This window comes from Engraulis encrasicolus, chromosome 11 (assembly GCF_034702125.1).
Source record: "Engraulis encrasicolus isolate BLACKSEA-1 chromosome 11, IST_EnEncr_1.0, whole genome shotgun sequence".
Classification (NCBI taxonomy): domain Eukaryota; kingdom Metazoa; phylum Chordata; class Actinopteri; order Clupeiformes; family Engraulidae; genus Engraulis; species Engraulis encrasicolus.
Genome location: NC_085867.1, coordinates 27,315,456 through 27,327,972, shown reverse-complemented (window position 1 = coordinate 27,327,972; position 12,517 = coordinate 27,315,456). Strand labels below are relative to the sequence as shown.

The 12,517-nt window shown below is 39.7% G+C and overlaps 1 protein-coding gene and 1 long non-coding RNA gene across 6 annotated transcripts in view; one reads left to right on the top strand and one right to left on the bottom strand.

The window, feature by feature from the left end:
• The window catches only part of LOC134458165 (uncharacterized), a 34,310-nt gene that overhangs the window by 5,877 nt on the left and 15,916 nt on the right, over positions 1-12,517 (top strand). Inside the window, exons 2-5 of the mRNA XM_063210321.1 lie at positions 9,082-9,114; positions 9,916-10,182; positions 10,433-10,466; positions 11,508-11,706. Of these exons, the coding sequence (XP_063066391.1) occupies positions 9,090-9,114; positions 9,916-10,182; positions 10,433-10,466; positions 11,508-11,706 (525 nt within the window). The 5' untranslated portion in view covers positions 9,082-9,089. The remainder of the gene's footprint in view (positions 1-9,081; positions 9,115-9,915; positions 10,183-10,432; positions 10,467-11,507; positions 11,707-12,517) is intronic.
• On the bottom strand, positions 4,107-8,826 carry LOC134458164 (uncharacterized). 5 transcript variants are annotated; one of them, XR_010036537.1, is made up of 6 exons: positions 8,503-8,826; positions 7,740-7,799; positions 7,096-7,183; positions 6,673-6,798; positions 5,926-6,011; positions 4,107-5,232 (listed from the first exon to the last, which is right to left on the bottom strand). It is a non-coding gene; the product is annotated as an uncharacterized LOC134458164 (long non-coding RNA). The 5 variants fall into 5 exon arrangements; XR_010036536.1 differs by having other exon boundaries at positions 7,096-7,180; XR_010036538.1 differs by having other exon boundaries at positions 7,096-7,175.

Here is a 12,517-nt window from a genome sequence, read left to right as displayed (position 1 = left end):
GATATTTCATATTTCCTGATGCTACTTGAAGACGACATAATAACATTTGTGCAGGGCATGCTGGGATGCGAGTTCAGTGAAATAAACGTCTGGTATGGCTAGACTTTGACAGCTCTGTGTGTAGCGTATTGTTTACAGTTTTATTGTACATAACACTGGGGGCAAAATCCTAATTTCATGCAGCCCATGGGATCATTTCAAATGTGTATTACACAGTTGGCCCACATACACCATTAATGTATGTTGTAACAAGACTTGAACATGAAATTTGGTTGTCAGAGGAATATGAGTGGGCCCAGGCCAATGAAACAGCTCATTCATATGTAACACAATATGAACTACCATGCATGATGATGGAGAAGAGTGTATGTAACATTTTAAAACACTACCCCGTAGACCTAAATTAGCTGTTACCAGAATGGCAATGACCAATTCGTTACATATTAGGTCTACTTAAAGGTGCGCTGTGTAGGATGTTGGCCAGAGTATTGCAACTATGCTGCTCATTGAAACAGTGCTGCCCATTGCCAAATTAGATCTTTTCATGATTAATTACTAAATAATAGGCCTAAAGTGATATCTAATAGTATGACCAAAGTACAGTAAGTTTTGCAGCTAAAAATTCTATTTCTGGACATTCAAAATGGCGGTCATAACAAATAGCCTACTTTGAATTTCATGACGGTGGTAAGTATTCATTAAAAAGGTCTCCTAACATCTGTTAATGGGCAGCAGTAGTATTAGTACAGTTGTGCTTATAGGCCAGATGTGTGCCATTCTAAAATAAAAATAAAAAACAGTTTTGCAATGTCAAATCTGAGACCGTTTTGGATATGCTGCCAGTTCGTTTTTTTTTTCTGTAAAAATAGGTATGTTTTGCCTACACACATAACTTACATAGCCTAATTCAAAACCCACTTGAATATCCACATTTTAGTTTAATTGATAGGTGAACATACGCCTTGCAGAAATAATCCAGCATGATTTGACTCAATGTAGCCACTGGGGGGAACGTATATGCTTATTTTGGCAGCAAGCTATGACTTTTGGTAGCCTACTTTTATGTCCATACATCCTTAAAACTCTCTTTAACATCCACATATGCACTTGAATTGGCAAGTTGATAGGAAATAATCCAAGATTTAGACGCTTGATTCAATAGCCATGCGTGGGGCATCCTGAATTGCTTGGAAATACATAATTGTGCCAGCAAGCGACTAAGACTTTTGATACTTATAAGTAAATAAATGATTGAAAACCCACTTAAACATCCCCATATGTGCTTGGATTGACAAAGCCATGTGTGCTGTGGTGAAATAAACCAATTTTCAGGTATTTGAGTCAATGTAGCCACTGTGGGGCAAACTGGGATGCTTGGAAATGCATAATTTTGGTAGGAAACGGCTATGACGGTTGGTAATTTTAAGTTAATAAATCATTTATTACCCACTTATACATCCCAATATGTACTTGAATTGACAAATGGATATGTGCTGAAATTATATTAACCATTTTTCAGGCATTTGACTAATAGTAGCCACTGTGGGGAAAGGGAAATGCTTGCCATGTGTAATTTTGGCATCCAACGGTTGTGACTTTTAATGCTTAAAAGTCAATAAATTGGTCAAAAAACATCAAAACATTCTTATTTTGACTTGTCTTGATGCAGAAATACATGATCTGCAAAAAAAAAAAATATTACACCAAATTTTCATGCTCTGTCGATGCTTAGCCCACAGCCATCCTAAAAAGGTACCATTAAAAGAAGCGAAGGAGCCATTTACAGCTTGGTAGGCGTAACACCTTTTTTTTCATGGAATGTCAACATATGGCACATATTTTGATAGAGGCTATAGTGACAAACATATCTGTAAAATATTGGCCCTCTACCTGCTTGTATGTGACTGGGAGGCGGGGCCAAAAATCAAAAATGTGGAATTTCTAGGGGGCGCTATAGAGCCAGTGAACATGGAAGTTGTAATTTAACTTATTTTTCCTATTCTGTGTGACACATAGATCTAACGTACCAAATTGCAGGCTTCTACCTTTTTATGTGTTGGCTGTAGACTGGGTCAAAAATGAGGAAAAACTGACCAAAAATAGAATTTCTAGGGGGCGCTATTGAGTCTGCAAATGTGTTGGCTGCATTTTGACTTCACTCACATGTTCAGTGTGACCTATATAAGTGACATATCCAATATGAAGTCTGTATGTACTTTTGAATTCCAAGGGGGTGGGGCCAAAGTTGAAAAAAAGAGAGAAAGTGCATGAAATTGTAGGGGGCGCTACAGAGTCTGTGGCTAGGAAATCTGTAATTTGACTTAACTTACTTATTCTGGGAGACACAAATATGTTCTATGCCAAATTTTAGATTTCCAGATTGTTGCATGTTGCCAGCAGATGGTGCCAAAAATGTCAAAAAAAAGAATTCCTAGGGGGCGCTATTGAGTTTAACAATGAGTAATCCACAATCAGACTCCAATCCCATGTTTTTCGTTACACATTGATGTTGCATACCAAATTTTGTCATCCTGCAATAAAAGGAAATTAGAAATGGTAACCCTAACCCTAATTATCACGAATTCCATAATGAATAGCCTGTAATAGAGTTATAGGGCAGTTATTGAAAACAAATATGAGCACGTGGAACATTATGTTACTGTTAGGGATTACACAAATTGAAAATGATGAAACAAACTGAAAATGATGAAACCCCTGTTGGATTAAGGATAAAATGTGGTGTATAAGGTGGTGCTACAGAACCAGTGAGTGTGTAAATTCCAATTAGATTACACAGCATAATTCAGGAAATTATTGTATGTTACATGCATGGCTTAAATCTTGGGTTCAAATAATACAATTCTTTAGAATACGGGCCATGCCTGGGTGAGTTGTTGTATGGACATGTCAGAATGTCCTGGCAGCATATAATCAACATTCTACCAGCCTATAAAGTATCTGGAAATGGTGATAGAATCCTAGTGGTCTTGTAGTCTTGAAATATGTGTATCACTGGTGTACACAGGGGCACAACTACTCATTTCTGGGGGGGTATGCAAGAACTATTAGGTGCCCCCCCACCAAAAAAACCCATTATTTGGCGCCCTCCAATGCCCTCCCTTTGGTGCCCCTCTCTCTCTGGCGCCCCCCTGCAACGCATTCGTCGCATATACTGTAGTTGCGCCCCTGGGTGTACAAAAGACTGCATGGTGTAATTTCATGTGGCTGTATTTTTCTTATCATAAAAGGGATGCAACAGAGTGCAATTAGATTTCAGAAATGTTTTAGGTAACATTATTTTATGTCACATGCATAGTTTTAATCCGAGACCCAAGTAATATGTAATTCCATGAACTACATGCCATGATTGGATTACAGTTGTTGTAAGCACACATCAGCATGTCATAGCTTACCACATTTTATGGGCCTAGAAGGTAGCTAGAAATGGTGAATGTAGTCTTTAAACATCATAAGGAATGTACAAGACTGCATGATATCATTTCACTTTGCTCCTGCATTTCTATTGAGTATTCAACACCAACACATACTAAACCAGGTTTTGGGCCAGCTCTCTTTCATAATGCAGCCCAAAAAGACTCATTGTCCATACTGTATTGAATCAACTAACTCAGTGTCTGGACTTTATCAATATGCTGCACTGAAGACTCCTCAAGTCAGTGTTAGCCTAACTTGGCCTTATAACCATGACCAAAATCGCGGTGATCATACTTTAAAAGACAATGACAGTAATTACTAAGGGCATCATCAATGCTAAGATGTTTTATTTATTGCATTAAACATGAAATCACCAGTAAAACAAGGTGATCAGTCGTGGTCTCATTGAGGAAATGAGTTTAAGATCAGAGGGTTGCATGTTTGAATCCCAGCTTTACCTCGCCCGACATCCTCAGCTGAAGTGCCCTTGTGCAACGCACCTAAACCCACACATCTCCAGGGACTGTGACCAAAATCCTGTAAATAACTAAGACGTGCAATGTAATGATCAAAACAGTTTATTAAAAAATCATTAAAAAATCATCAATATTCACAAGGTATAAAACAGCAAACAAATCAGAACACTTAGGACCAAGTCTTAACATAAAGGTGGGACATGTGTCAGCTTTTGTGTAAATTAAAACTCCTAATTCAATCATAACAAAGAGACAAGAACAGAACATAAAAGAAGTTTAAGTTAATGGTGAAAAGGCATTAGACATTTCCATGAATATCACTGCAACCAGTTGGAATGTCATGATGCATGCATCCCATTTTGTATCTGTTCTTCTTTGAAGATTCTGTTGCTTTTATCAAGGTATATATCCAGTGACACTTTCTGAGCAGCTTCATGCAGATATTATCGCTTTTAGTGTGTCATTACAACAACCACCACGAAAGAGGGTCTAGGTTTGAGTCGCAGCTGAGAAACGCTACATTCTGTTACTACAGATGAAATGTTAAAAGGTACGCTGTGTAATATTTTTAAGCAGTTTCTTTCCAGAATTCATTCAGGCCATTCACAAATGTAACCTTTTTCAGAATACTTACCACCATCAAATTCTGAGTATTCATTATGACTGGGAAAATTACACTTTTCATGAAAACATGAAAGGAGTCCATTGTCCACCATCTTGAATTTAGTTGCATAATGTACTGTATTTTGGTCATACTAGTAAATATTGGTACATACTAGTAAATACTTGGTAAAATTCTTGAAAATTCAAATGTCAAAATGGACAATAGGTAGCACAGTTGCAATGAGCAGCACAGGTGCAATACCTGCTCTGATCACCATCCTACACAGTGGACCTTTAACAGTATAATGTGGTCATTTAGTTCTAGGACCAGTGGTTCTGAGTGGTTCTTCATAGTGTTCAAAGGCAGTGCTGAAGAAGTTGGATTGACTGCTTGGATTATTCGAGCTTGTGTAACGGAGGCCAACTAGCAGAGTGTGGCGTGGAAGGATAGTAAACCTCCCTCCCGAAGCCTCATACAGTACCAGCAGCGCTGAGCTATGGGACTGGTCATTTAGCTCAGCGGTATCGTGCTGTGCCTCCCATACCCGAACCGATGCGTTGACTAGGTGGTGGCAAGTTCAAGATCCAAGGGGGACAGACTGTGTGGAAACACCTCAGTTACACTTGGCTCTAAGAACACAGTTCAAGTAACAGGCTGAGCTGTCAAGTTGATGACTATGACTGGGGTCTTCATTGGGATGTGTTCTTCTGGAGACACCTGCAAAACAAAATAAATATACATGCATGGGCATGAGTAAATATATGACGGTGCATATGGCCATATAAAAAAAAAACCCAACATTAACACCAACTACAAAACACAACACAGCAGAATCAGCAGTCCTCAGCAAGAGCATTCCATCATTAAACAGGAATGCTAAAATTATGATTACAAACTGTGAGAGATAGTAATACTATTAGTATCTACTATCAGTAATACTATTAGTATCAGCTCTAATTTAAGAGTGAACACCTTAGTTTCATCTCTTAATTTCAATCAGGCTCATCAAAACTTGTGTACGGCTTGTGGAGGGTACATGAGTCCAGATTCAGGCATTTGAAATTGCATCATGTTGAGGAGTTGAAGATATTTCCTCAGCACCTCAAACAGTGGTGGTCAAATGCTAACATACTGTGCACTGGCCCCTTATGAAACATACTAAGTTTCATGTAAAAGGGCGACCATAAAAATGTCACATAAGATGTAGTGTCAATACTTGGGCAAACATCATGTTAGTAGTGTTTTTTCCAATTTAGACAGAAGGTTAGTTTAAAAGCATACAGTATGTTACCCCAGTGATTTGGCTGACATTCATGACATTGAATCGTCTAACCACAAAGAAATGAGTGGAATGCCCTGTAACGCCAACACACAATACATTCCAACAACATTCCCACAATTGCTGCCTACCTGAGACCTTAGACTTTGGTAGGCTCCAGGTCAAGCAATGTATGGGGCCACTCTTCCTCTCAATCACATTATTCCTCTGGTTGCACCTGAAAACAACACAGATAGAAGTGTACATCAGTTATTGTGATAGCACCAGTAGGTGTGGATGAAGAAAGGTGTAGATGAAGAAAGCAGCGCACCACTACATTAAATCTGCACATCAAAGACCTGCCCAAAATACCAAACTACTTACTGTGAACTTGCTTTTTGATTATGAAACTAGGAGGCTAAAGAAAGACAGCAACATGCAGAAATGCATCTTTTTAAATGTGCCACTTTTCACAGAAACACAACCAATCAGAGTTCAAAGACATTTTAACCAACAAATGTCCATGACTTTTCCATGACTTGGGCACAAGTTCCCATGACTAAACATAACATCTAAAAGTGTTTCTACCAGTTCAGCCACCCATTGAGGTCAAGCCTTTTGTTAATTGTAACTATTTGATTTGTAAGCTTAAACCTGCCATCTGGTGGACTAAATGTGCAGCTGCAAAGTCTACATCAGTCACAATCTCAAGCACTGGAGCCTAGCACATTTTTTGTCTGTATATGAAATGTGTTTAACTACATGTACAAGTGTCAAATTACAAAAACATGCATAATGACACATTGAATGATTATATAAATGGATATTATTCCTCCTTCATTTTTTTTGTTTGATCAATACAAATTTTCATTATTGGTCCAGGAGATATGAAATCTTACTTAAAAAGGACTGTCCGTGTATTAACGCACTGGGAGCACACACGATGGACCACAGTCTGCCTGTCTCTCCTCCACAGCATTCCCCATCAGAGCAGTCCTCCAGGACAAGCTTGTTACATTTTGCTGCTGAAACAGAAGAATGAACCATAGCAAGAATAGAAGGTGAATAGCCTACCACAACATATCCGTCACAAATAGACCAAGCACTACATCAGCGATTCCAGCGACGGAAGTAATTGACTTTGCATTGAGTCGCGCAACAAAAGTGATTCGGGCCACTAGAGGCAATTCGCGCGACTTGAGCGACAGTTTGTAGTTTGTAGTTTTACTTATTATTCAAATTAGCTATGATGTGGTATTGCAACAGTCGCCACAGCCAATTGGAATGTTGGACTGCTTGCATTCTGCTTTTAACGGACATACTTCTATCACTCTTGCTGCACAGTCCAGCGATTCTCTGTCGCTTGATCTTGTCGCCACCGGTGTATTCGCCTGGTAATGCACTGTACTTCTGACAGAAACACAACCAATAGATATTAAATCTTACTTTGAACAGACTGCACATTAACCAATGCAATGGAAATACACATCACTGACTTAAGTCTACTAACCCCCTCAGCAATTGTATTAATGATATCAATACAAGTGATTTTCAAGATGAGACCATTTCCATACAAGGTTGCAGGGGGTAGATATTTTTAAGGGAAGACTATTTGCATAAACTCTAACCCCTCTTTTATCCAGCTCATCTACTATTCACCATCGTAAGGAAGAGGTATCATAGTGTCCTCTCAGCCAATATGATGATGCTCGTCTATGCTGTCATTGTCATTTTTACAGTATTAATGTGCCTCTTTGGTTTTGCTAGGCCCCTCCTAGTCTTCCCTCTCTTTCGTTCATAGGTTTTGTGAACATACAAAGGACATGCCTAAAAACTGCATTTATAATATTGATAATTATATCCTAATGTCACCAGATAGAATGAGATCTGATAAAGAGGGATTGAGATTTGTGTTGTACTTCAGTTAAAAAACACAGCATATGAATTAAATGAAACTACTACTTACCCATCAACAGTTTCACTCCACTGAATATTTTGGACCTCAGGGAAAACTGGAGACGTAAAACTGTAAAGTAAGATTTAGACCAAAAGAAATAGTAAGTTTCTTAAATGTGCAACAGAAAAACCACACACAACTTCAGTTAGATAATGCATACAAACAGCCATATGAAGACAATGTTGTCATATTCTGTGGAGAGGATGGAAAATATAACATGCATTAAATCAACGAGAAGATTGTGCTTAGAAGAGACAATTAGGTTGGTGTGACTTAATAGCTCATCTTATTTCTGTTCAGATCTCCTTTTTCAGATATTTTCAACGGCACTTTGCACACAAAATACACATTAATACTGATTAGTTAGTGATGCAAAATGAGCTAATGTCGAATTTGGAAAAGCCAGAGACCTTGGAAAGGGAGAACAATCATACAACACCTTTGGTAAAGCTAGGCTAACTTAGTTGCACCACACTGAACTTGCAGCTAATTTTGATGTTACATGCAAACCAGAGGTGGATGTGGCTGAGATGGCACGCATATAAACAACAATCACCATAATAAATTATGGACTAAACAAACTGTTAACATCACAAATCACGCGAGCTATACAATACGGGTGTAGAAGCAGCTAGCTCGTAAAACCAAGTTAGCTTAACAAATGAAGTGGGAATTGTGTGATAAACAAATTGCATGATCATCCCGATGTGCCGCTGTGTCAAGCATTCAAATAGGGTAGATCATAAATATCTAATTTATCAGATTAACTTACCAATTGATGAATAAAGCTCAGCCAAACCACATCAGACTGCAGGCAGTACAATCAAATCCACAATCCAATGCATGGAGGTCGCGATGAAATGACATCATCATAAACAGTGGGGGTACATCAGGGTTATTTACAATGAATATTTCAAAAACCTTACTGGTTGAATGGTTTTCAGCCACAAAAGTCTTCTGGACAAATACTACAAATGCTCTCGTATAGGATAAAACAGTTTCTGTTATTTTATTAATATCCTAGCAAAACAGACTTTTGTCTAGGAACTAAAATGTGACTAAAATAGCCCATAAGCTCAGTATTTTGTTGTGGGGATTTAATTATGAAGCTGCAATACGCGGTTATGTGGAGCAACATGAATAACGGCTTATTTTTCAGTAAATTAGGCTACAAAGATGTCAGGGGGGCTCCAGACAGCAGAGTGGCCACTGCGCATGTGTGACATAAAAGAGAATGCGTCCTTATATTGACGCAATTTTGAGTTTGGTTTGCGTGATAAATGAGACGCAATCCTTCGAGATCAGGCTCAAATGCATACCATGTGCTAATGTAATTTTGCCTTCTCCACAGAATCAACCATGGGAGGATCAGGCACAAAACCAGGTATGCTCCTGAACTTTAATCCACTGGTAGGGCTTTGAACATCAACTATACCACACCTGAAATCATGCATTGGATAAACTGCCTGTCCCGAGTTTATCTATTCTGGCAGGGTGTGTGTGCGTGCGCACGATATGGCTACACTGTGTGTAAATAGCGTTTCTGCACTTTTGTTTTTTGCACCTTTGACCACTTCGTTTCAGCTGACCTTTAGATGATCTTACTCATTGGTTTGTGGTTGGCCATACACGTACTAACAGAGATGGATTGAGGAACTAAAAGTGAAAGTGAATGTGACAACCCACCCCAGAGACTACCACTGTCAGTGTGAGACAGCACAAACTGTAATCAAAATAGCTTTCATGGCCCTCCTGGATTGGGGGGCAGCCCAAATGCCACATCTAGGGAGCACTGGTTGTCATACTGCTGTATGCTGCTTAGGACATTAAGTCTCTTTGGAAGGGGAATTATGATGTCAGATGTCAGGGGCAACTGGACCTTTTCTGATATACCCCTGGGCCTGAACTGAACCTTTTGTGATATACCCCTGGGCCTGGGGGGCTCTGTAGGACAATTCATGAATATATCCATAAATGCCATATATCTGTGGGGGTGCTGTACCAGAATGCCGGGAACACGGGTTCGATTCTGGCCCAAGGTCATTTCCCGATCCTTCCCCATCACTCTCATCCCTTCTCATTTCCTGTCTCTCTCACTGTCCTGTAAGGTTCCTCTCACTGTAAAATAACATTTAAAAGAAATGAAATGCATCCTTGTTGCACATTCTATCTTCCTGCTCTCCAGCGTTTGAGTCCTACATTCACAACAAGAGTGTGAAAAGAGGAGAGGACATTGTGTTCTCGTGCAAGACCAACATTGAGGAGGTGGAGGTGAGGTGGTGTAAGGATGACCAGAGGCTGTACGACGGAGGGAGGATCGATATCAACAAGAGCGGGACCTACTTGACGCTGAAGATCAGGCAAGCCAAGGAGGAGGACGAGGGCAAGTACACTGTGAGGATCAGCAACGGCGAAGACAGTGCGTCGGATTCAGCTACTGTCACCTTGCTCGGTATGATTTTTTTTATTTATTGTCGGTGATATCTTGTATGTTCCTTTTTTAATACGTAATGCAGAATCAGACTTCTGCTTTCCCTACACAATTTCCCCCTTTGGAGATATTAAATCTTATCTTGTGTTCAAATAGCGACAGACTTGATGTTCCACTCAATTTACTGTAGGAATGTAATCCTTGTTGACATAGATTCTCTGTGATTACCAGTATGTACTTACCCAAGGTAACACCTTGTGCCCTTTTGCAGAGTATGACCGGGACTGGCGCTCAGTAGAATGGGGGTAAGTGCATTTTACATCCTGGGACATTGAGCTTGTGTTTGATGAAAAAGCACAACATTCTTCTGTATGAGATACAGTACATGTCTAATAGGTCAGACAGTTACAAACATTTGTACATAGTGGTTCTTCAATAGGGCCTTTCTCAAAACCTAGTGCAGTGCACTTCCAAGTGTATCAGCCTAATTAGTCACGCCCAGTGATTGGACACTCTTTGGTGAACTCTACGGAATATCCAATCACTGGGTGTGACTAATAAAGAGTATCCAATCACTGGGTGTGACTAATTAGGCTGATACACTTGGAAGTGCACTGCACTAGGTTTTGATAAAGGCCCAGTGTGTCTGCCCCGTTTCAGGTACTAATGAGCCAGGTTGGGAAAGATGGAACCAGAGATGATTGATGAGGTAGAGATTATTCAGAATGAGTTTTCTTCCCTGGATCCGTATGATATAAGTCTCTGATCTGCTATCCTATGGCAGTGACGCCCCTTTAGGAGACTAAGAGAATGAATTGAGTTCAATGAGTGGAGTTCAATGCCACGTCGATTTAGATCAAACTTGATTCCACTTTGTTGCATTGGTGATGAGTGCTATGATTTATCTTAATCTACATATTGAAAATATTTGATAGAACATGCTTTAAAACAGTCTTCTGAATCATTTTCTGCACAAATACCTTCTGGCCTAGCCTAGCTATGGCTATGGGGACGTAGATCTAAACTATTTAAAAATTGTATTTAAAGCTTGATGGAAAGCTGGTTTCGCATTTACTGCCAACATAGTGGATGTGTAAACAAACTACAGTACACGCTTTTGTTTGTCTAAAGATATATCTCGCGCTCCCTCCTAGAACTATGTTTGTATTCCCAAACTCAGACGAAGATTTCAGCAAGTATTTCATGTTGTCCTCCAGATCGGAACAAGCGAACAAGGCAACATGCGAATTGCCAGGCTACTTGTGGTTCCTTACTGTATAGAAACACACAGTATGTCAAACAGCTATTTTATTTTATTTTATTTTATTTTATTTTGCCCCCTAAAGACAAAACGTGGCCATAAGGCACAGTCTAGAGGACCTCAGGTTCAGCAACCCAGATACGAGACATGTCCGTTTGCTGCTGCACGGGCCTGTGGGCTCTGGCAAGTCCAGCATCATCAACTCCATCAACAGCATCTTCCAGGGCCGGGTGATGGTCGGAGCACTGGCCTGCTCTGCTGCTAGTACCAGTTTCACAACAGTGGTGAGTAAGTGGTTAGTGCCCATTTGCAGTAGCAGTACTTACTGTATAGTACAATACTAATGGAAAGCTCTGTCTGAACAGCAGTGGTGAGTTATACTTACGTACTAAAGCAGAATCCTTTATCTCCATAACGGGGGTGAGTTAGTGCCCACACAAGTTAGTTAGAGCCCATTAGAGTAGTTACAGTACTTACAGCACTATAGCAGACACCCAATGACTCACTATGAGAAACCTCTATCTAAACAGCGTTATACTTACAGCGCTATCCATCTTATTACCAAAGAACGTGGATCTAACAAGAAGCGAAGGCCAATACAACGTCCCATAGCAATAGTAATGATGGCGCCCTTGTAACGATGGATTATAAGGAAGACAACATTGCAAACAAAAATTGCCTACTCTACTAACAAACACATTAGATGAAAACATGTAGGATTAACATTTGGTTTTCCAACTGTACTATAGGAACTAAAATACGTAGGATGATGTGGTAATTAAAAAATCTGAATGATGACAGAGTGTTTTGCACTGTGCACACATCTCCATAGCACTGCTGAGCACATGAGTACATTTTTAGCACTTTATTCTCTTTAAATTTCATGCATTTCATGTGTTCATTTAATCCATTTCTTGTCTATGAATGTTCAGTTTGCAGAGGAAGAGCTCAGCCAGAAATTAAAGTGGGTAAACCGTAAAGAAGCAATGTTATACTTTTCCTCTGCAAACTGAAGACGATGGTACTCTTAAAAGCTGCACCTGCTGACAAACTTTGTCACAAAGAAACTTTTCAAGTTGTTCAGGGCAGGCCCTC